We start from the raw sequence: 21,742 nt of genomic DNA, 5'->3' as shown, positions 1-21,742 counted from the left end.
TGATACGCGAATATGCCACGCCCACTCTAACGCCCACAAACCGCCCAAGCCTGTGGCGCCCACAATTTTCATGCTAGATACAAAATTTTAACTGAACTGTATCGGTCTCGTCAATACCTATCGATTGACCAAAAAAAAATTTGCCACGCCCACCCTAACGCCCATAACGCTTAAATCTGTCTACCGCCGGTAGGTGGCGCATTTCAGTCTTGCTTTGCTGCTTGCTTATTTCCATTTCCCTTTGGTCCCTTTAGCTGAGTAACGGGTATCTGATAGTCGAGGCACTCGACTATAGCGTTCTTTCTTGTTTTTCATTACAGATTCCCTGACGTTCTGCTAACAACTGAGTGCCATGCGTTGAAAAAGCTCCATTCTGGTGATTATTATAAGTATACGCTTTAAATAAAATTGTTTCTGAAACTCGAGGGACTTTAGACCACTCTTTAAAGTAGGTCCCAGTCTCCCTGCTCCATTTAATAATTGGTTAATAATTAATGCTGCGGACCTAATTTAAGTAATGTAGGTAAGTACTAATAATATTGTCGAACGTTTAGCTTGCAATAAGTTAACATTGCGAGACAAATGATTTGCTTCATGATTTATTGGTATTGAAACCAAAAAATTCCGTTTCACACAAATGTCCCCTAAAATCTTTACGAGTGTATAATGGTTTTTTATACATATTTTATTTTAAAATATTCATATTTCCATGTAAAAACTACATTTTTCTAGTTTTAAGGCGACATATATTGACACACAAACAATTCCATATTTCGATATACATATGTGATTTATAGATAATACATTTTTTATCGGCATACTGCCCATCTAATCTTCGGTTTTTTATTATTAGTCATACTCATCGGTTTTTAAGTGCGCCATTATCCATTTACTTATTAATTGTTATGACTCAGAATTGCGGGGGTGGTACTTTATAATATATCACCTGCCAACTGAATAAACAGATGCTCCAGATAAGAAAGGGGGTCGACGTCAGCAAATGATGAGCGGCAGAAGCAGAGGCAGAGGCCGAAGTCTCTTCAAATTGTGTCATGTTATGAATATTACAATTGGGTTCGTAGCACGATATGCATAGTTGCTCATTTTCTTCACAATAGCTAGAGAAAGAATTATCCGTTTCGATTATGCAGCCCCGACTTATATAAGTCTTTTTACCCGGCACAATAAAGGGATCTTTAACAAGTATGGTACGGCATCCATTCCTTTTTCCCGGTATTGGTGGGCAGTCTAACTTAGACTCATTCGTAGCCGATTTATTGCAAAACATGCAGGAGTAGCAGCTCAAAGCAGAGAATACTGGGTTGGACATTGGGGGAGTGGGTGCTATAAAGGTGGGTTCAGTTGTGGGTTGAGCTGTGGTGTTCTCTTGGGGTCCGTCACTCGGGTAATCGGGCGATCCGCCCGTTGATATGACTGCAGTTTCATTGGCGGTATGAGTTTCCTTCTCTGGTGGAGTTGGTGGTTGATTAAAAATATTGGGACCCACTCCTGAAGGGGATTCCTGAGTAGCCGTAGGCGACTGATTTAAATGATCCGATGAATGGTCGTTTCTTTCAGTATCCGGAGTTTCTGGTTTAGGAGAAGTTTCGTTATTTTGCTTTTCTGGTTCTACTTTATCTGCTTGTTCTTTTTTGTGGTCCACCTCCGTATTTGTGCCCATACTTATTTCATCAGACTCGTTTTTATCATCCCCTGATTGATGATCCATCTCTCCAACTTGACTGGCATTAGATGGCATATTTTGTGAACTTGTTACATCTCCCATGGGCTCTTTTTCATCAGTAGTCAGTTCTGTTGAGTTCATATAAGGCTGTTTCTCTCCTAGAGATACAACACCATTCTCCTTCGATTCCGTTGCATGCTCTTCATTTTTATCCGAGCTTTCACCTTCTGATCCTCCAATTATGCTGACTTCTTGTATGTTATCCTCCTGGGCCCGACTCCATTGAAGTAAAAGAGCTAGGGAGACCCAGATAGCCAGCAATCTTAGCCGCATTATAGTCACTGATTGGTTGAAACTTCGCAGAGCTTATGACTTGGATGGGAAATAAATCTTCCACTGAACCTCCAGAGTAGATGGGCTTATCAGGTCCGTATCTTTTGTTATCGGTTTATCCCCGCTCTGAAGAGCTCGGCAAATAGGAATATTTTTTCTGTGCTATCCACCGATGAGTTTGTATTTCCCGACCTGTCCCTTGTCTATTTAGCTGCCAACTGAGGTCGGTGGTCAATAAACTGCCTGGACATACGATACGTATACTCGAATCCCCTGATTGTCACGCAATTATCCGGTCTCATAACTAAATCGATACCTCAGGGGTGAAAGACAGCAGTCAAGGGACCCTTGACCCACGCTTATGATTCGCTTCCGACATTCCTGCAACAAATGCGAGTTCCTGAATTATTGATGATGTGAACCTTTCGATGGAACCGATGGGACACTACGATAATGGGGTCAAGGCACAGAACACATTATGGTTATGACATTTTTAGTCATTATGCATATGCCGGAATTAAATCGCGGTAACCATGGAACTGTGGTTCGGGGAGGTTCAACACAGAAGGAATTATATGAAGCAATCATATGCACCTTTATTTCCAAAATAAATTCATGCCTTTCCCAAAAAAGAATTCCTAAAAATTTCCCAAAAAATTATAGAATTATAAAAACTTAACTAACTTACTGATGGCACTCCCTATTTTTGACAATATTGTACTTTTAAGAATTTCGTTGTTCAGTAAACCTTAAGTTAAGATCGATCATTTTATATAAAGATCCAAAAATCACATTTTCTTTGACAAATATTAAAGTTATATAAGAAAATATTTATGTAAAATACTTAGGTGCTTAAAGTATAATGTTGAAAGTTGGGTTTTTTTATATATAAAGCTTATCCTTATCAACATTTTAACTATATCAACTCTTTGTTGTACAGTCTGATAAGTCATAAACAGATTATGGATTTGAAATGGCAATCAAAGGTAGAATTTGAAGTTTACATTCTTTATGAGCAGTCGAAATGCTTAGACTAAAGGAACGTCGCCATTTGCTTCTGCACCACGTGCTCCTCCTTCTCGTAATCCTTCTGCTAACAGGTGAGGCACTTGCAATTTCTCTCAGAAATAATGCGTTGTTAACCTTCGAAGGCGTTTTAAATTATAGGCCGCAGTTTGGCCATAGTTTGCTATCACTGCGATTCCATTGCCCTGCCTGAATGTTCCCAGACCCTTGGAGAGGTGGGGCTTCTTCCCTACCAGGAGTGTCCCTCTGAACTGTCGTGTCGTGTGTCCATTGGTGAGTCCAACTAAATTATATTCGTAATTAATTCCCAATTGACGACGGCGAGTCAGCATTTTCAAAGAATCTTTTTTTGCATTTTAATAAATAATTGAAGTTCACCTGATAATTGCAGGAAACCTAGCAATAGGTGCTAGTCTATTTTGGATAATTAAAATTGTATCCCTTTTCTCTATCAGTGGACTCTATCACATATCGCGGCTGCGGAGCAGAAACCCCCATTATCGGATCGACCTACACAAAGTCCTGCTCGGCAAACCTGTGTAATGGTGGTGTCTATCCTCCAGGACGACTCAAGTGTCATCACTGCGCCGGACAGGATTGCGTGGCAGCTCCGGGGGCGAAACCCAAACCCTGTCGCTATCACTTGGAAGAGGATCAGTGCTATACGGATGTTATAAGTTCTTCTGAAGCTTACAGGGGCTGTGTCTCCGAGCAGAATCACACGTTGTCCAGTGCCGCTAAGCTGTGTGACATCAATGGCTGCAATGAGGATCAGGGAGCTTGGACACAAGTCTGCGCCACCTGCGATTCTGCAGAAGGCAGGGGCTGCAAAATGGATCTCTTTCAGATCAACACTGGCAGATGTAATGTGACCCTGTACGAGGAATGCCAACAGGAAGTCCTGCTGGGCGAGCAAGAGGACAAGTACTGCTTCAGTTTCCGAAAACTAAGCCGGGTGGTCAGAGGGTGCTCTACAAAAATGCCAGTAGATCTTGAACCGTTCTTGGAGGAACTGGAAAAGTGTAGAACCAGTGACAACTGCAATGCAGGTTGCCTTACCCGGCAGAAGTGTTTAGACTGTAACTCCCTGGATCGGGAACTTTGCAGGACGAATGTTACCGCTATAAGTGACAGCACTTGTGGCTCCGCTGAGGCCTCCTCCTGTTTCTCATGTGAGTATTCCGACTGGAGCATACAAAGAGGCTGTGGTGTACCACCCACAAATCCCGATGTCGTCAAGTGCTACGAGTGCGATGAAGAAGGTGGATGCAATAGGAAGGATTTCACCCGCTGCTACCAATGCAGCACGGATCAAGCGGGAGCAGGCTGTGCGAATTGGGAAAGACCAGGTGATATATTCATCGAGGAATGCGTTGAGCCAGCCACATCGTGTATGATGGTTTCCTTTAACAACGGCACCACTGCAAGGGGTTGCCAAAAACCGGATCTAAGCTGTACATCCGCCAATGTGGCCAATTGTCTTCCCTGCGAAGGTAGCTTTTGTAACAAAGGAGCCTTTCCGAAGGAGCGTCTCTGGTGCCACCAGTGTACAGGAGTTGGGGATTGTGAGGAGATCTCCAGGGGGCAAACTGCTCTTCCTTGTCCTGTTCAAGCAAATGAACCAGATGATCAAAAAGTGGCATGCTTGGAGTACTTTGACACCCAGAGTAAGCAGGTTGTGAGAGGATGTCGATCCAATTCGGAGCTGTACTATGAGTGCCTCTTAAGGAGTAGCCAACATGATAGTTGTCGCATTTGTCACAGTCAGGCCTGCAATAACAGTACTGGAAAGGAGTTGAGAGCGAGCTATGAGCTAGAGACCAAAGCAATTGCGTTGCTGGAAGCCAGAAGTTCTTCAAAATCTTTAGAGTATACTAAAGTGGGTTTAGTAATTTGCTTGTTCCTAAGCGTACGTAACTTGTAGGACCAGATCCTATATGAAAACTAAACTTTTATAAATGCTCATAGCCACAAGATCCTTTACAATCATCTAATTTTAATGGTATCCAAGTGGTTGTTCTCTAGCGTTATTTATCTTGTAACTTGCAGAGACTATAAATAAAATGAAAGCAGAACTCATAAAGATCGTGTCCTATTCCGGGGGCGTATAACCAGGATTCAAGGCACGGCCGCGGTGATTAAAGGAGTAGAACGAGGGGAAGTTGCCCAAGGTGTCCCACGTTTTCTGCTGCATGTCCACGGTGGCTCGGATTTCCTTGAAGTTGCCCACAACCTCGATGATGTTGTAGATCACAATCACCAAACTGATGACGGTCTGCAGGATAATCTGGGGATTGTCAAGAAAAACCCTGTATAAGTAACCAAAGAAGTACCCTGAAGCTGTTGATACTCACATCCAATGGAAGACTGGTCCACTCCTGCTCCGTCAGCCTCAAATAAGTGCGATCTGTGAAGTAAATGTAGCCCCTTCATTAGCGGTCCAAAGTTTATTTACCAAAATTAAATGTAGATACTCACGATGGGCAGCCGAAAAAGCCGCATGGGCCAGGCTGGCAAACCCGGCGATCAGTAAAAGCTTGTTGAACAATTTGCTGCCCATTTTTTATTGAACAATTACAAATTACAATCACAGAATGAAAATTTTCTACAATATTTCGCTAATTTGCTGACAAAAAATGCGGGCACACCTATTCTAGAGATGGTGTCATTGTCGATATTTTAGGGTAGTCTATGCACATTGCACGCTATCGATGTTTTTCTAGAGATTTTAAAATAATCAAAATTAATCTATAAAGTGGTTTATACAATAAAATTTACAATTAAGTAAAACTCAACACATTTCAAAAGATAAGTTCATATGCATGTAGTTTAATTTATTTTTTAAAGTTTTATTATTAAATATATTTATTAAAATGATCACCCCTGTTCTATTTTTAAATTTGTCTCTAAACTATCGGTTGGAATTCGGTCGCTTTTGGTACCTTTTTACTTTTACGGTCACTTTAAAAAAGCAGCCGCGCTCGCAGGTATATTTGAACGTTTCCGTAATGGTCTCACTATTCGTTTCTGAACATTCGGAAGATTCGGAAGTCGCGGCCTTTTGAGCGGAAAAACTTGTGTCCAATAAGAAAGAAAACTTGCAACAAAAATAAACCCGGCATTTCAAACGCGTTTTGCAACTGATTTTTTCAAAAGCTAAAAAGGATTCAAGGCCACGCCCCCACACCAAGGTTTACGTGTAGCAGTGTGTGTGTGTTTTCCAGGCGCATCGCTGTATTTGTGTGTGTATCCCGACGTCTCTTTTGCAGTCCTTTTTGCGTGGGTGTGCCAAAAAAGGAGAAGAGGGAGAGAAAGAGACAGCAGCAAAAGAAAACAGTGAAATTCCAGAACATCAAGGCAAGTCAACAAGGGCCGACAACATGTCCGTTTCCTCGAACGCCTCCTCCGCCTCCAACAAGGACAGCGTGGACAGCCCCAGCAGCACCACCAACACGGACAGCTCCGAGCTGACGCACATCCTCAACCGGCGCCAGGAGATCATGGACTCCCAGGAGGCGGGCATCGAGGTGCGCCGCACCTACAAGGTGGTCAACGTCTACACCGACTTCCCCGAGTTCTCCCGGAACCAGATCAAGGACTACCAGAAGACCTTCAATACGTAAGTCAAGGCCGAAGTTTTTGATTATCTTAGCTTGCAGGAAAACTTTTTCCTCCTGCTCCATCTTATAATATTTTAGGGGGTGTCTCAATAAATATATAGTATTTTAAAAAATATGTTATTTTAGAATGTCTTGAAATAATAGTTCCAATAAATTATTACTCCTTGTATTTAAGAAGTTGGTTTACTTTATGCCCTGTACTTTGATAACCACAAATGTTCTTAACAATTTAATTTCAAGTACTATATTAATAAGTCCAAGCACCAACTGCTTTTCTAAAGCTGTTTAGGATCCCTTGAGATTATAAAATAAATACAGCTTTCTGGAGTTAAAGATTTTAAAACATTTTTCAAAATTACATCTGTAAAGCTGTACTATATACAGATGGAAATGGAAAACAACTTCTCAAAATCTATTAAATATTTGTTTGAACGGAGTTCGATTTACAGAAGGTCGACTGTATTAACCTTCGCACTCCTTTCACCTGCAAACTTCAACTTTCCCAGGCATCTCACCGCATTCGCGTCTCATTAGTTGGCAACATAAAACTCATGCGCCTAATGGGCATTTAAATTGCATTTACTGCAGCCCCTCCTTGGAGCACCGCCCCTCCGCCCGGTCCCCTGTGCAATGGGGCATGACTCACGAGTACTTGGGGAGCAATGTTGTCACAGTCACTGGCTTATTCCCAAGTCGGTGCTCCCGCCGTGCGGATCATGAGTCAAAAGTGGTTTTCTGCCCCAACACTTTCATACGGATTCAATTATTACACTACAGTCCAGTTTCCCTAAGTGGAATTCCCAGTAAACCCAATTTCGTTAATGTATCTTCTTTATAAAATATTTACATTCCTTCTATGTAACCATATATTTTACATCTTATAACTGATTATCCATAGGAAATATTGTTATTCTAACCCAAAATATTATAAGGTATCTAAAAAATATTGTTTTATTTTCAAGATTTTACAAGTTCTTATGTTATTTACTATAGGGGTTATCAAAGATCACCTGTATCTATGCCGTACTTGTTTACGGTTTCGCATTACCATCCGACAATGTCAGCTGTCGACTGACTGACACCTTGCAAACGAAATGTTTTCCGAGGTTTTCCCTTCCCCAGTTTCCTAGTCTTGTGGTGGATCGTTTTGGTAATAGCCCCTCTCGGGTTTCGCTCAATCAACCGCAGCAGTGTTGCGCAATGGTTTTGTTAGATTAAATGTCTAGAATAGTTGTTTAAATTCAAGTACTTGGCACGTAGGGCCGCCTAGGCTGATAAGCTATCTCAGGTTCATCCGTATTATCTTTTATTCATGTTGATTAGCTAAATTCGCCCAGCACATGTCACTTTTTTAGCGAATTTAAGTCTTTACTCACCTGAGGTGAAGATGAATCACCTGACAATTAAGACAGAACGGGAATGCCAATTAGCATGAGTTGAACAGTAACTGATTTTGTTTAGCATTGGCCAGCCAATTGGACCTTTATTCTCATAGAATTCCCTTGGTTTAATGGTTTCTTATTAGCTTGTTTACTATATTCCTCCCCTAAAATCGGTTCCTCTTAATTTGGGTCAAATTCCCCGGGATCTGGCAAGTTGTCAAAAAGAAAAGAGCCTGCATTATGGCAATGCGAACGTGTTCTGCAATTGTAATGTAATGCAACAGCAGCAAAAAATAGAGAAAAATACAGAAAAACTCCAGGCAGTCTGGGAAATACTGGCTGCATAAGCCACAAAAGGCAGACAGACAAGAGACTTTTGGTCTGCGATTAGCTAATGTTGTGGCCATACATTTATGGGTAATACGATTAAATATGGAGAGAAAAAATGTTTAGTTTGATTATCCAATTTTCCTTTTTTTGGGTCTATAAGTTTTGCAAGTACCAAGCTATAAAAGGATCGAAAATACATAAAATACAAAAAGTTAAATACTTTATTATTTTTAGAATATAGCAAAGAAATTTAATTTAAAGATATGAAAATAGAAATCTTTAGAATATTCATTTCGAACTAACTTACTCTTAGTAACTTGTACTTATTCAAAAAATAAATATGAGTTTATATATAAGTATATATGCGTTGTCAGTATTTTAAAAGTTTTGTAAGATTATTTATTTAGAGAAAATTGGGAGAGTTTTTGCGACGTTTTAGAACGCCAGATAAAAATTCTACAAACCACAAAAAATGCGCAAACATGTTTTTGTACATAAAATTCTTGTCTCTGCGAACATGACTAGATCACAAGACACAAAAACATTTTTTATGAGAATTCACTGCTAGATTTACTCACGTACTTTATTGAATTATCTCCCTAGACTTTTTAGACATTTTTTCTGCCCAGACAAATGCCAAATGGGCTTGATCTTCTTGGCTCAGCTTGCGGTTGGAACTTTAAAATAATAATAACAAAACGAAAAACCGGCTAAAGTAGCGCCTTTATGCCGCGGCATTTGGCATTTCCAGTCACGTTGGGTCGTCCGTCGACTTTAAGTGATGTGCTAAACTGGCAAATTTAAAGCGCTCAAACCTGAAAGGTTTTAATTAAAACACGAGATTTACATATTTGAGAATCGAAAGCAAAACGCCGCCTGAGTCACGCATTGAATTCGTTTTACAAAGCAATTTGTTTAAACAATTTGCAACTGAATCAGCAGAGCGAGCGCGTTGTTTCTACGAACTTGCTTTCCGATAATCAAATAAATGCAAATGTAAACAAATTCAACTTAAGACGTCACAATTTCGGAGCAAGGCGGTGTTGCTCTCGAACTTCCGAAAACGATAAGGTTCGCCAGATTTACTGGCCAATCCCTAGAGAAATAAAGCGTATTTTTATATATGTACACTCAGGGAAAAACACCGTGCTAAAAACAAGTACAAACAGCCTTGATTTAAGAAAAATTGCATGCTTAACATTTAAGAACGTTCGTGCTCAAAAAATTCTCATATTGAGCACATTTTGGAGTTTTTATGTCTGCCAACTCTAATAATTCCCAACTGTTTATTCTGAAAGTACTCAGTATATAAGGCGCATAAATTAGGTAGTGCTAATGCCCGTGAGCGGCAAGTCGTAAGTAAACTTAAAATTTAATATTATTTATATATATCTCGTTTATTTCGTTTCAGTTTCCAATACTTATTTCTCTTACTAGCATAAAATAAAAACTCATTTTAGTTTCATAATATTTATATATTGATTTAAGAATTATTCGTCCTTAAATCATGCCTGCAAATTTCTTACTTTATTATTAAATCGTTCTTGTTTTTAGTCCAAATATGACTTGATTTAAGAATTATTCATACTTGATTTAAGACCGAAAGGTTCTTAAATCTAGTATTTTCGGTCTTGAAAATTCGTGCTCAAAAGTAGTATTTTGTTCTCGCGTTCTGTATTTTCCATGCTTGGCGAAGTTTTGACACCGAAAATACTAGGTTCAAGCACGAAATACTTAATTTTTTTCTGAGTGTACATATGTGGTTTAATTCCTCGAATAACCTTATCATAGCTCACGCAATGCATATAGCTATTTTATGGCGTCTTTGGCTTTGGTTTTGTTTCCTTATTGTTTTCCCCTTTGTAACATCCCATTTTCCGCACGAATGTCTGCTAAATTTCAGAGATATAAAGCGACATTAACTTCCGGTAGGCGATAAACTGCAGAATTATATCGATTATGCACTTTATGGCGTCTCAGTCTGTCAAATTTAATCATCATGGGGGTTCTTTCGCATTTGTAGTTGTGCATATGTAGCTACATCGTCTGTTGAGGAGTTGATAAGCAGAAAACCCTTGGCAAACTTGAAGGAAACCAACCACCAACGTATTCAGATACACTTACGCATGGTACTTACGCACGGTACTCATTGTAGTTACTTTGTACATTATTTACATTGAATTCAATTCTGCATACAGCTCTTTATAATTTACAGTGATTACTCATTAAATAAGAATCCAATTGCGCAGAGTGTACTTTAGTAAATAGCGTGATTACTCATGTAATGCAAGCTTTGCTCATCCCAGGAATATTAGTCAGGGTGTTCATTGTTTATAGGGTTTTTTCTAAGCATGTACAAATATTATCTACCATGTTATACTTTTCTCTTTAATATATATATATAAAATATATTAAATTAATGTAGTATTTACAATAAAATGGATTGGGATTCATTGTCTTAAACATCGTTTCAATTAAAGACGTCCCTGAAATATATGTAATTCTATAATACACCCACAAACCTAGCCATATTGGCCAAGTTTATAATTTCAAAAGGCGAATGAAAAAGCTTCCAAATAGGGAATGACCACTGTGGGCGCAAAGCTTCTGATGCTCCCCCGTTTTCCGTTAAGGGTGCTATGCTATCGATGCCAATGCTACTCGTATCATGGCAGTGGCGGATCCAGAGACGATTCTTGGGGGGGGAAATTGAACTTATTCTTCGATTTGAGGTTCAAACTTATTATTGCGAGAGAAATACAGTACAAATTATAAAACAAAAATTATCCATCCCAATTTTTAGGTAAACAAAGTGGTTATATTTGAAAAGTCAACCATATGCATGCATTACAGAGTGCATGCATTTTCAGGTTCTGTGGTTCCAAGGGGGGGGAAATTTCCCTATTTCCCCCCCCGTGGATCCGCCACTGATCATGGACTGTCGTCGCTCTGGTTACAGTTTACAATTCGAGTTCATGGACAACAAGCAGCGGACCTAGTACGCACTTTACAATGGGGGAGGAATCCATTTCTGTGTGGGCTTTTATTGCGGCCACAGTGGCGAGGAGAAAATTTTAATTAAGTTGCCATTGCCACCACCCATTATCACTCGGGCATAACCCCTTGACATAAGACCCCCTCTTATGCGACTTATGCGAATTATAAAGGTGCATTTTTCGGGGGTTGTTTTCTAGGACTATTTCATGTACATTGTACACATGTGAGTTCTTTAAGTGCAAGTTCACATTTGCATTCGCCTCACTTCCAGGCCTAGGTTCATTGACACTAATTTGGTTGTTGTTCGCCAAATGTTGTTTGCATGCCGGCTCTTGTGGGTTCGGTAATCACTACCGATGGAAAGCGGGTTTTCTGGCAATCGATAGTGCTGCATTATCGTACGCCCCGCTTATTTCCGGCTGCAGCCTCCACTTGTAATTATTTCCGCGCACATGTGCACGACCTTTTTGCATTTGGCCAAAAATCGCAACTCGCGAAACGCAGATGTGCAATTGCATTCAACAGCATTCGGCGACGGGCAGTCTGGCATGTCCGCAAAAACACGCTAAAGAAAAATAAAGTACCACGACGTACAGTAAACTAGCTGACAAAGGAAAGCCAATGACAGGATGACAGTGGAACCCCCGCCTCGTGTCCATCGACGCTTCATTGTGCGCATTGTGATTACATTTTATGCGATCTGCGGCTGCTGGATGACAGCTACATGTTTGGGCAAAATACTAGCAAAGAAGTTGGGAAAATCAAGAAAAATATCCATAAAATCGTAAGTTTAACAGGTACACACAAAAATTGTATTGGTAAAATTGACCAACACCGATAGTTACGTTACAGTAAGAAAAGGTTAAAAAAATTAGGAGAAGTGAAGTTGCTTTCGTTACTATTTAATAGTAAAACTATCACAAGAAAGTAAGTTAAGTTAAGTTTAACAGGCACACACAAAAATTGTATGGGTAAAGTTGACCAACACGGATAGTTACGTTACAGTAAGAAAAGTTTATAAAATTTGAAGTAGTGAAGTTGCTTTCGTTACTATTTAATAGTAAAACTATCACAAAATAGTAAGTTGTGTGTATTTTGTTTTTGGAAGAGTAACTTTTTCGTTGGTCAAATAGACAATTCGATGGGTTGGGACTATTTAACTATTTAATTGGTCAATTAGACTTATACATTTTTGTAATTCCTGGTTCTTTAAATATAAAGCTTTTAAAATTATTATAAAATCCAGCGCCTTATAAGCTTTAAAAAAAATAACAACTAATGAAAAGACAGTCATCCTATTATCTTTCCAGCTAACTCAATAAAGCACTTACAGTCTATTAAACAAACATAATTGTTATTCTAATTAAATGTTATATGGCTGACTAACTATCTCTAGTTTGCTTATGACAGAGCTAATAGTTTGACCACAATTGTGTCAACATATAGGGATAATACATACGTATGTATTTGCTACTGCTTTAGTGTCGAGTGTTGTCCACTCAATTGAGGAAATATCAAATTATGTACGAGCCCAGTGGCGCATCATCGTCACTCATCCATCCATTGTGTCCCCAACTTGCTGCAATTAGTCACTGCATTTGCTCATTGTCCGGTTTATTTACTTGATTTACTACTGCGGCGATAAGAAGAACCCGAAGTTGCTGCTGCCTTTTCTTGTTTCCTGCGGCAACTAAAAATAATCAGAGATGCGACCCACGCAACGCTTCTTTTACCGCTTCCCATCTCCTCGGATTGCTCCAATTTCGAAATGTCAAAATATGGCGCGTTTATTTTGGGAATACCATACACATTTCATGAGCAATTGGGAAAGGATGGGAAGACCCCCATTAGAAGTTGGAGTCATCACTAAAAATATAATGTTTTTGTAAACTTGTATAAGATAAGAAATGTCTATTATTTTATTGTTCATTATTTGAATGACACTAAATAGGATGTCAATGATGTTTTTTATTATCTTCCATTTAAACAATACATGTTTAGCTTAAAAACATACAATTTTTTAAAATTATAAATTCATATACCAAATATGTAAATAGAAGATAATCAAAATAGAAACATAACAATAAAGTTAGGAACCTCAAACGGCAAGATAACAACGAGAAATTTTATTTGATTTAGGAATCTTAGTCTTTATTATTTACATAACCAATTAAACCCCTCATCCAATTTATAGCAAACCTTGTTTTTTATTTTAATGACACTAAACAGGATGTCAATGATGTGTTTTATTATCTTCCATTTAAATATTACATGTTTAGCTAAAAAACCTAAAATGCTTTTAAATTATAAATTCATATACCAAATAAATAGAAGATAATTAAAATGTAAACATAAGAATATAGTTAGGAACCTCAAACGGCAAGATAACAACGAGAACTTTTGTTTGATTTAGGATTCTTAGTCTTTATTATTTACATAGCCAATTAAACCCCATCCAATTTATAGCATACCTTTATGGCGACCGTTAACTGCAAGTTCCCCAGCCTATCAGTCATGTACTTTATTTATTGATTTACAATTTTACATACCTGTGTTTGCGCAGGCAATGTGCACAGGTGCATGTTTGGTTTCGAAACAGAAAACATTCAGGTGAGTGAGACTATCCAGACGAACCATTCGACATCGGCCGAAATAAACAAGCGATTGTGTATGCAAGACATCGCCTTTGAACATTTCTCGTTTCGATTCGGCCACAATAGATGAGAGACGGGGCCCACAGTGTGGGTACTTTGTAGTACATCACTTCGCTATAGTGATGAAACCCGCCCTATGAAGACATGCGTTGCATTTAAAGCGTTTGCAGCAGTCGGTTAACCGTTACCATAAAGTTCAAGAACTTGACGCGTTTATAACTGCAAAAGCGTTAGTGCTTGGCTCGAAATCGGACTCCCTTTGGCATTAACCCGCTTGAACATCGGGGTCACAAAAACTCCATTCACAGTAGAGGCTGCAATTGCGAGGCATTAGGCGGCTAATAGAGAAAACCTGTGTTCAATATACGTAGTAATTGCAGGTTGCCGGTCTTAAAAGCAGAAGCAGCAATTACCTACAATAAAGGCTAGAGTACTAGCACTACTATTAACATTTATTTCAATGTTATGGCTAGCATGTTTTAATAATATTTTTAAATATTTCGTGCTTCCTTTACGAATAATAAAACTCTACCAACTAGTACAACAATATAACAAAGCATAGACCATGTACATAAGTAAACGAAACAAATAATACAAAGTATTATATTATATTATATTATATTGGAAAAATATGATTACAGGATCGTTAAATAAATACCACATTAACAATTTCTAGACATAAAATAATATATATAGCCAAAACAAATATTATACTAGTCGATGCTTCTATTTTAACCGCAGCTGTTACCAAAGTACTAGGCATAGTACATGCATAGATAAATTTACGATGCAAATTGCTGCAGGCATAAACGGCAACACCAATAACAATGGCCAGCTGACCCCGTTATTTGTTGAACTGTACGCGAAAAAACGATAAAGAAAATGAAAATCGCATACATATATAGCATATAGCATAAGGCCCTACCACAAACGACCACATGCAATGGGGCAGAAAGATTTTAGACACCCCCGAAAACCTCGGAGTGTGAAGTTGTTCGATTCATTGGAATGAAAACAATCAATAAAAATTAGGCTAAATCCGGTGGGAGGCTGTGGGTGTTTTGTTGTTAAGGCAGGAACGGAGCTTTTTCCACAGAGAAGCAGCAGGTGTTTGAAATCTATACAAACTAAAAATCTGTTCATAACAAAAATATAGAATTTTTAAAAATTGTTTGTATTATACAGCTCAAGATACGATTTTTTTTGTTAAATTTATAAATATACTTAATTTGTATATCTTAAAATAAAATAAACGTAAAAATATTTCATTTTCATAATAATAAGGAAGTTCAATTTAGCTTAGTATAAAAAGTTTTCCAAATGATTTTATAACATTTATAGGAACAATTTTCCCAGATCTCCACTTTTTATGCAATACCACCCACAAAAATACCTCCTGTGGCTGCTAAATTGATAGAGAAATGATTTAATAAACACATTCAGCGGCGTCTTGATTAATTGAACCGAACAGCTGGAGTAGTTGGCATCTTGGCGTTTATTATGAGAGACCACCGGCAATTGAAATGAAAGCCAGACACAACAACACCTCAATGAATTCGAAAGAAAACAACGAGAAACCGTCAGGCGAAAAGCAAAAGTGCCACCAATTGTCACATTGACGCAACTCGGGGCTGAAGAAAAGAGTGCAATTGGAGTTAATTAAAGACGCAATAGCGTAACGCTGGCCATCGTTAATTGCCCATCTCGGATGGTGGCCAAAATGCGATGTGGATGTGCGGTGACACCTAGCCATCATCGCCAGACACGCCTGAGATGATACCATTTTCATTGCATCTCGGCTAATTACTTTCACTCTTTTTTTCTCTTTTCATTTTTCTTCCCACAAAAACACGCAATTTGTCGATACGGATTCAATTATTTATGAAACGAAAGCGAAACTTCAATTGCTCGGCGGTTGTAATCTAATAGATAATATTTCGTCATTACGTCGTGGCGGCTTCTAGGCGAGCGAGAAATCGAAACTGAAAGTTGCGACTATTGGATAACGACGAGGTGTATGTATCCATTCGCGGGTAATGGGTATTTATTGTCATACGAGTGGCTGTGAAGTTGCTGCTTCCTTGGCTGCGTATTTTTAGCTAGATAGAGCCCCAACTAGTTAAACTAGTTTGGCCGATGATCATCGGGGATTCAGTATCCTTCGCCTAACTCGCAAGGTCGCTGGTTTTCGAAGCCTGTGCAACTAGTTTCCGCAAGATGGTCGGTCGCCAATTGATGATGATGTTGCCTCGTGTTGCTCATCTGCCGCCCGCAGCAACACGCGATTTCTTCAGGCGACAGCGCGTGCTTCTTGCGTTTTCTCTTTTAATAAATTACACAATTAGATAGTAAATGGGCTTTATTTACATTTCCATCGCGATTTCCTGCCCACACTATGGCGGAAGTTTGAACTCTTGACTCGCCGATTTCGGTCGTCGAACTGGCGATAGATAAACGGGAATCGTGAGGGAAATTCTCCGAAAATATGTTTTATAGGGTAAATGGGAGCATATCAGGGTAGCCGATTATTTAGTCACATATTTTCAATGTATTCATTAAGACATCTTGATACTTACCCATAAAAAGAGGTAAAAATTTCATTGAATATTTAAAATGGCGAATAATGGTACTCTCTAATATGTCTAATTGGTTTATAGGACAACTATAAAGAAACACTTCCTAAACAAAAAGATTAGCATATGAAAAAAAATTGAAATATTTTATTTAACCTTTTGATTTTGATATGTTACGTAAGTGAATATCACTATATTATCCGATACCCTCTATACCAAACCTATTTTGGCTTGCATATTATACCATTTCGTTTAATTTATGGCTCGACTAGCGGGTGCTATTGTTTCGCCCTGCGCTGTTGTTCGCAAATTTAGCATGAATTTGGGTTGGCTGCCAACCATAACCCCCTGCCTGCCGCAATTTTCACAGACTTCGGGCCACGCGACCTCTGACGCCAGTGCACCCACGTTTGCATTATCGATTGCTAATCCCCGACATTGGGAGTCTCGTGTCTTGCGGCTGGTCAATGACCAGTGACATTTCTCTTTATTCTCATCCTTCTCCTTTCGCCGATTCTCTGACTGCTGACTAATTGATTTGCATGTTTTATCTTTAACCTTTTCCAGATACGATACGGCTCGCGATGGTTTCTTGGATCTGCAGGAGCTCAAGTTCATGATGGAGAAACTGGGTGCGCCGCAGACCCATCTGGGACTCAAGCAGATGATTGCCGAGGTGGACGAGGATAACGATGGCAAGATCTCGTTCCGGGAGTTCCTGTTGATCTTCAGGAAGGCCCAGGCCGGGGAACTGGACTCCGATTCCGGGCTGAATCAGCTGGCCCGCCTCACCGAGGTCGATGTGGAGCAGGTGGGCGTGAGTGGAGCCAAGAACTTCTTTGAGGCGAAAATCGAGCAGCAGCTGCGGACGAACAAGTTCCATGATGAGATCCGGGCGGAGCAGGAGGAGCGCCGGCGCGAGGAGGAGGAGCGGGCCCAGCGACGCCAGCAGTTCCAGCAGCGGGCGGCGATCTTTCAGTAAAGGATCCATACACTCCCACGTAGTCTAGCGCGTAATTATCTGGCGTAGGTTAATCGAATGTGGAACTAATCCCGGGAGAAGAGGATACGCTTCGTACAAGCAGCAGGCATTTTCAAGCATCACATACAGTTTATATTAACCATACTAATCGCCCCGTATATTATCTCGATTGGCTGGTTAAAACATCTTAGGAATTGAATGTTATCTTTGATTAAAAAAAAGTGTTTCAATTCTGAAACTACCTATAGCCTAACCATGCAATTATTTAAAAGTAACGTTCAATTTCTAGTATACATTTTTTTGAGTCCAACCAAATTGAGCCATCTAGCCCTCACATAAGCATACATACTTACATAAATAACGATCATACCAAAAGCGTATTTATAGTTAACCTTTAGTTAAGTGAAAAATGTTTTAGCTTAAGACCTATTTTATTGTTTGGTGTTGCGCAAAATTTCTTTGTTGAATTACGTTTCCCTTGACGGTTGTTCAAAATGTATGTTTTCTTTTACTTTACGATTTTTACTTGTAGTGCCATTATTATTTTCTGTTTTAATTTTTGTTTAAAGAAAAGGAAATCGATAGTTTATGTTAAGCACATCACATTGTGAAATTCAACCTTCTTTGTATATACTAAATCTACGTTGGCATTCAATCTTAGTTTCAGTTGTATCAAGTCGGAGTATGTGGAATATTCAATTAAGTTTCGATTTCAGTATTTCACGATTAAAGTAAGCAATTAAAGCAATACTAATGCGTTTAATGCGAATACACAAGAAAATACACGTACTTTTAGAGAGCGTTTAATACAAACTTATACTGCAATTTAAATAAATAAATGTATATAATACAAAATGATTTAAATGTTCTTTTATTATTTTGGTATACCGGCTAACAAAATCGTAAGATTTAAAGTTTTTTCTCATTTGTTGTGCCCTTAAAAGTGTCAAACCTTGTTCCTCATAAGTCAAGCGATATTCAAATGTGTAAATACATGGAAGACTTTATCACCAGTGCCCTTGACTAGCAGCAATTTCATTCCTGCTGCGCCCTCTTCATCACCTTGCTAGCTTTAGTACGAGACCACCAACTAAGTACCACATGGAGTGACTTTATGCTTAGTGCTGACATGGAAACCCAGAGTTATACACACGATGGTGTGTCATGAATCCACGTGTTAATAGAGGATCTATAGAGAAGAATCATGTACAAGATGCAATGTAATTAAAGTTGCAACAATTTATTTTACCCAAAACATCGGAGCAATTAAACTAGCAAATCTTCTACTCGGTAGGCTATTTGCCCTGCCCATTTGTCAGTCATCTCCTGGACTCCTGTTACTCCCCAGCAGTTGGCCCTTTTCGAAGGGAATGCCTGCACCTCAACATATCACATTTCAGGGCATAGCGATGCTGGCAGACGGGACACTCGTGCGGCTTGAGCTGCAGGTGGTATCCCTTAATGTGTTGGGATAGTCCGTTGCGCCGCTTGAAAACACGCTCACAGATGCCGCACTTGTGCTGCCGTTCCGTCGAGTGGGTAATATTATGCTGGCGGAGTCCATTCAGCGATCCAAATGCCTTTTTACAAATATTGCATTCAAAATTCTGGGCGGGCGTGACTCTCTTTTTTGAATTAGCTGCTATCTGGACCTTCATTTTAGATTTTCGGAGTCTGCAATTGAGTTCATGACGGCGATAGAGGCGCCAGTGGGCAAAGGATATGGCCTGGCAGTGGCGGCACTTGAAGCTCTGCAGGCGCCGATGGTTTTTGAGCGGCAGCGATTGACAAATGTAACGCATGTGCTGGCGAAGGCCCAAGCGGGATCGAAAGAACTTCAAGCAACCAGAACAACGACCGGAAAAGTTAGGTATTAGCCTTACAAAGTGCTCCTTTAAACGGCGGTGGTGGTGTAACTTCCTAAAACTGGAAAATACCTTTTTGCACATCCGACAAACATATGTTTTTCTACGCCTCTTTCTAGGATTTCTCATACTTTTGCATTTTAACTGCAATTTGCGATATCTAACTGCCAGCTTAGCGTAGTTAGCGGTCACTGCAGCCAGTTGAGGATCAGGAGCAGGTGCTGTTAGCTGAGTTGATGTGGGTATGAGATCTTTGTGATGCAAGAAACTGCTTTGCATATCCAGAATATCAATCTTTTTCCTTGGTTGCGTGGACACAGGACTATTTTGCCACTCTGATTGCCAGTAATCCAATTGTTCAGTCGCCACAAATCCTCTGTGGCCCTCCAATTTCATCGGGTGGTTCATCGTCAAGCTGGGCAAGCTTATATTCATTGGAGGAACGCTGACCATGGGAGTGGTATTATTGTGACTGTGGTTATAGTGCTGATTTAGGCTATCTATAGTTATGAATTTAGCAGTGCACAAGGTGCAGTTGTGCAGCCGAAAGGCCGCTGAAGATTCCACCACACTATCGTTTAGCACCACAATGTTGGGCTTGACTGAAGTTGGAGGCGCAGGTTGTGGCAGCAGTTCGCAGATCAAAGGATTCGGTATCTGGCTAACATTGGTCACAATGGGTTTGCAGGAACGGGCTTCGGGAGCGGATAGAGAAGGTATCAAGTCCTGAATGGGAGGTGGTTCAGCAGGCGGAGGAGCCGTGTCCGGAGCAGCCTCTGCTCCCTCCACCTTCTCCGTTTTGTACTGATGCGGTGGCAATTGCCATTCCTCCTTGGCATAGTTATGCTCCTCGGTAAGCAGCTCCGTTTGCAGCATTTCATTGGCCGACCTTCCAGGTTGCGTTCTCTCCGACTGCCCAACATCTGCATCGTCCGGAATATTGATAAACGGATCATCCAGATTGATAATCTCCATGATATCACAATTGTTGATGATGTCCTGCGAATTTAGCATGGGAAAATCGCAGAATTGAAACTTTTGCTCGGTTTCCTCCTGATCGCAACCCTCGTCCTGCTCCAAGCCCATGTCCAGTTCGTCGGGAAACAGATTGTCCAGACTCTCGCAGGCCTCCTGTTTCACGCGGACAAAGGGTTCCTGTTTGATCTTCAGCTGGCGACGGTATTTCTTCTGCAACTCACTCTGCGCCAGCATCACCACATCGATGAACTGGGAGAAGCGCTCCAGTTGCAGGCAGCACTCCTTGCATATATCCTTGGGCAAGGTGTCGTCCTGCAGGATCTGAAGCGTGGGAAAGCACTTCTGGATCATGCCAAAGAGCTCGAAACTCTTGTCGAACGAGGAGCAGTTGGTGGCAGAGGAGCCGCAGAAGCGGCAGGTGGCCTTAACACCTGTTGCCGGCGATTCAGCGGCACTGGCAAGGGTCGGTTTGTGGATGGGCCTGCAGCTGGGGGACACGTGTTCCAAGTGGAAATTCGGGGAATCTTCTTCGGAAACTCTGATCGAAGGCACAGCATTCTTTTTGAGCGTTTTTCTATTGTTACTGCAATTGAAGTCATCGTCAACAAAATGACGACTGCACACCGCACTCCATTTGGATGGCATCCACTGACCACTCCGCTGGGTAAAGTCCTTCCATTTCTGGAGGAGATCCTTTCGTTTAAAGGGAAATCTAAAAGAGAAATGCTAGGTAAAGTCTACTAAGAAAACTTCCTTTCCCTTACCTGTGGAAGGAAATGCTGCCGGCATGCACATATTTATGGCTGCAATTTACCACGGTGCAATGGGCTGGCATTTTTGGGGCTTTAATTGCCCAATTAGTTAAAATATTTGGTCAATTTGAGTCTATTTACTTCGACGAGCCAGCTGTGGTTTCCTAGTCAGCTGTTTTTGTTTTGATTCTGCGCCTGACAGTGCTGTAAAATGCTGCACACTGTTTGTTGATAACGGTATCTATCGGTTGTCGGTATCCGATAAATATCGAAATTCAAAAGATCAAGATTGTTGGTGCCTATAAGATTACGTTAAAATAAAAATGTTGTTATTTGAATTAGACAATTTCGTTAAAGTTTTAGTTAGGTTGTTTTCTGAACAAGAAAATATACATAGAAAAAAGATAATGATACTAGTTTTGAACTCAAATTCATAAAAGTTTTTCCACACTGTTTTATTCGGAATACTAATTATTTTATTTAGTATGTATAAAAAATAAAACTTGGCTATTTACAGCTAGTTTTAGTGTTGATAAATATCAAATTCGCAAAATGGCCAGCTGGCC

The 21,742-nt window shown here is 40.0% G+C and overlaps 5 protein-coding genes across 6 annotated transcripts; 2 read left to right on the top strand and 3 right to left on the bottom strand.

Annotated features, from left to right (window-relative positions):
- Positions 1–744: 744 nt before the first annotated feature.
- On the bottom strand, positions 745–2,280 carry LOC119547473. The gene has a single exon (XM_037854359.1). The coding sequence runs from the start codon at positions 2,015–2,017 to the stop codon at positions 911–913; it is 1,107 nt and encodes a 368-aa protein (XP_037710287.1). The 5' UTR covers positions 2,018–2,280; the 3' UTR covers positions 745–910.
- A 741-nt stretch (positions 2,281–3,021) lies between these two features.
- On the top strand, positions 3,022–5,001 carry LOC119546026. The gene is made up of 3 exons (XM_037852042.1): positions 3,022–3,117; positions 3,185–3,316; positions 3,499–5,001. Exons 1-3 carry the CDS (start codon positions 3,042–3,044, stop codon positions 4,965–4,967), a joined length of 1,677 nt encoding a protein of 558 aa, XP_037707970.1. The 5' UTR covers positions 3,022–3,041; the 3' UTR covers positions 4,968–5,001.
- Positions 5,002–5,019: 18 nt separating this feature from the next.
- On the bottom strand, positions 5,020–5,692 carry LOC119546028 (membrane magnesium transporter 1). The gene is made up of 3 exons (XM_037852044.1): positions 5,522–5,692; positions 5,398–5,450; positions 5,020–5,330 (listed from the first exon to the last, which is right to left on the bottom strand). Exons 1-3 carry the CDS (start codon positions 5,601–5,603, stop codon positions 5,136–5,138), a joined length of 330 nt encoding a protein of 109 aa, XP_037707972.1. The 5' UTR covers positions 5,604–5,692; the 3' UTR covers positions 5,020–5,135.
- A 362-nt stretch (positions 5,693–6,054) lies between these two features.
- LOC119546027 (EF-hand domain-containing protein D2 homolog) lies at positions 6,055–18,439 on the top strand. Its single transcript, XM_037852043.1, has 2 exons — positions 6,055–6,662; positions 17,167–18,439. The coding sequence occupies exons 1-2, from the start codon at positions 6,424–6,426 to the stop codon at positions 17,579–17,581; spliced, it is 654 nt and encodes a 217-aa protein (XP_037707971.1). The 5' UTR covers positions 6,055–6,423; the 3' UTR covers positions 17,582–18,439.
- Positions 18,440–18,486: 47 nt separating this feature from the next.
- On the bottom strand, positions 18,487–21,354 carry LOC119546025. Of its 2 annotated transcripts, XR_005219158.1 has the most exons (3): positions 21,189–21,354; positions 18,831–21,136; positions 18,487–18,770 (listed from the first exon to the last, which is right to left on the bottom strand). XR_005219158.1 is itself a non-coding variant. In XM_037852040.1 (2 exons), the coding sequence occupies exons 1-2, from the start codon at positions 21,257–21,259 to the stop codon at positions 18,919–18,921; spliced, it is 2,289 nt and encodes a 762-aa protein (XP_037707968.1). In that variant the 5' UTR covers positions 21,260–21,354; the 3' UTR covers positions 18,790–18,918. The 2 variants fall into 2 exon arrangements, 1 of the variants encoding a protein (XP_037707968.1); XM_037852040.1 differs by lacking the exon at positions 18,487–18,770 and having other exon boundaries at positions 18,790–21,136.
- Positions 21,355–21,742: the final 388 nt, after the last annotated feature.

This window comes from Drosophila subpulchrella, chromosome 2L (genome assembly GCF_014743375.2).
Source record: "Drosophila subpulchrella strain 33 F10 #4 breed RU33 chromosome 2L, RU_Dsub_v1.1 Primary Assembly, whole genome shotgun sequence".
In the NCBI taxonomy this organism is placed as follows: Eukaryota; Metazoa; Arthropoda; class Insecta; order Diptera; family Drosophilidae; genus Drosophila; species Drosophila subpulchrella.
The sequence above is the reverse complement of the archived record's forward strand: the minus strand, read 5'-3'. Positions and strand labels throughout refer to the sequence as shown.

Excerpts from the sequence above, each read along its gene's own strand:
- LOC119546025 (XM_037852040.1), bottom strand. The coding sequence starts at position 21,259 with ATGCCAGCCCATTGCACCGTGGTAAATTGCAGCCATAAATATGTGCAT. Across the intron at positions 21,137-21,188 it reads GGCAGCATTTCCTTCCACAG|ATTTCCCTTTAAACGAAAGG; the intron begins GTAAGGGAAAGG and ends TTTCTCTTTTAG.
- LOC119546026 (XM_037852042.1), top strand. The coding sequence starts at position 3,042 with ATGCTTAGACTAAAGGAACGTCGCCATTTGCTTCTGCACCACGTGCTC. Across the intron at positions 3,118-3,184 it reads CGTAATCCTTCTGCTAACAG|GCCGCAGTTTGGCCATAGTT; the intron begins GTGAGGCACTTG and ends TTTAAATTATAG. Across the intron at positions 3,317-3,498 it reads GTCGTGTCGTGTGTCCATTG|TGGACTCTATCACATATCGC; the intron begins GTGAGTCCAACT and ends TTTCTCTATCAG.
- LOC119546027 (XM_037852043.1), top strand. The coding sequence starts at position 6,424 with ATGTCCGTTTCCTCGAACGCCTCCTCCGCCTCCAACAAGGACAGCGTG. Across the intron at positions 6,663-17,166 it reads TACCAGAAGACCTTCAATAC|ATACGATACGGCTCGCGATG; the intron begins GTAAGTCAAGGC and ends AACCTTTTCCAG.
- LOC119546028 (XM_037852044.1), bottom strand. The coding sequence starts at position 5,603 with ATGGGCAGCAAATTGTTCAACAAGCTTTTACTGATCGCCGGGTTTGCC. Across the intron at positions 5,451-5,521 it reads GGCTTTTTCGGCTGCCCATC|ATCGCACTTATTTGAGGCTG; the intron begins GTGAGTATCTAC and ends TTTACTTCACAG. Across the intron at positions 5,331-5,397 it reads GGACCAGTCTTCCATTGGAT|ATTATCCTGCAGACCGTCAT; the intron begins GTGAGTATCAAC and ends GACAATCCCCAG.
- LOC119547473 (XM_037854359.1), bottom strand. The coding sequence starts at position 2,017 with ATGCGGCTAAGATTGCTGGCTATCTGGGTCTCCCTAGCTCTTTTACTT.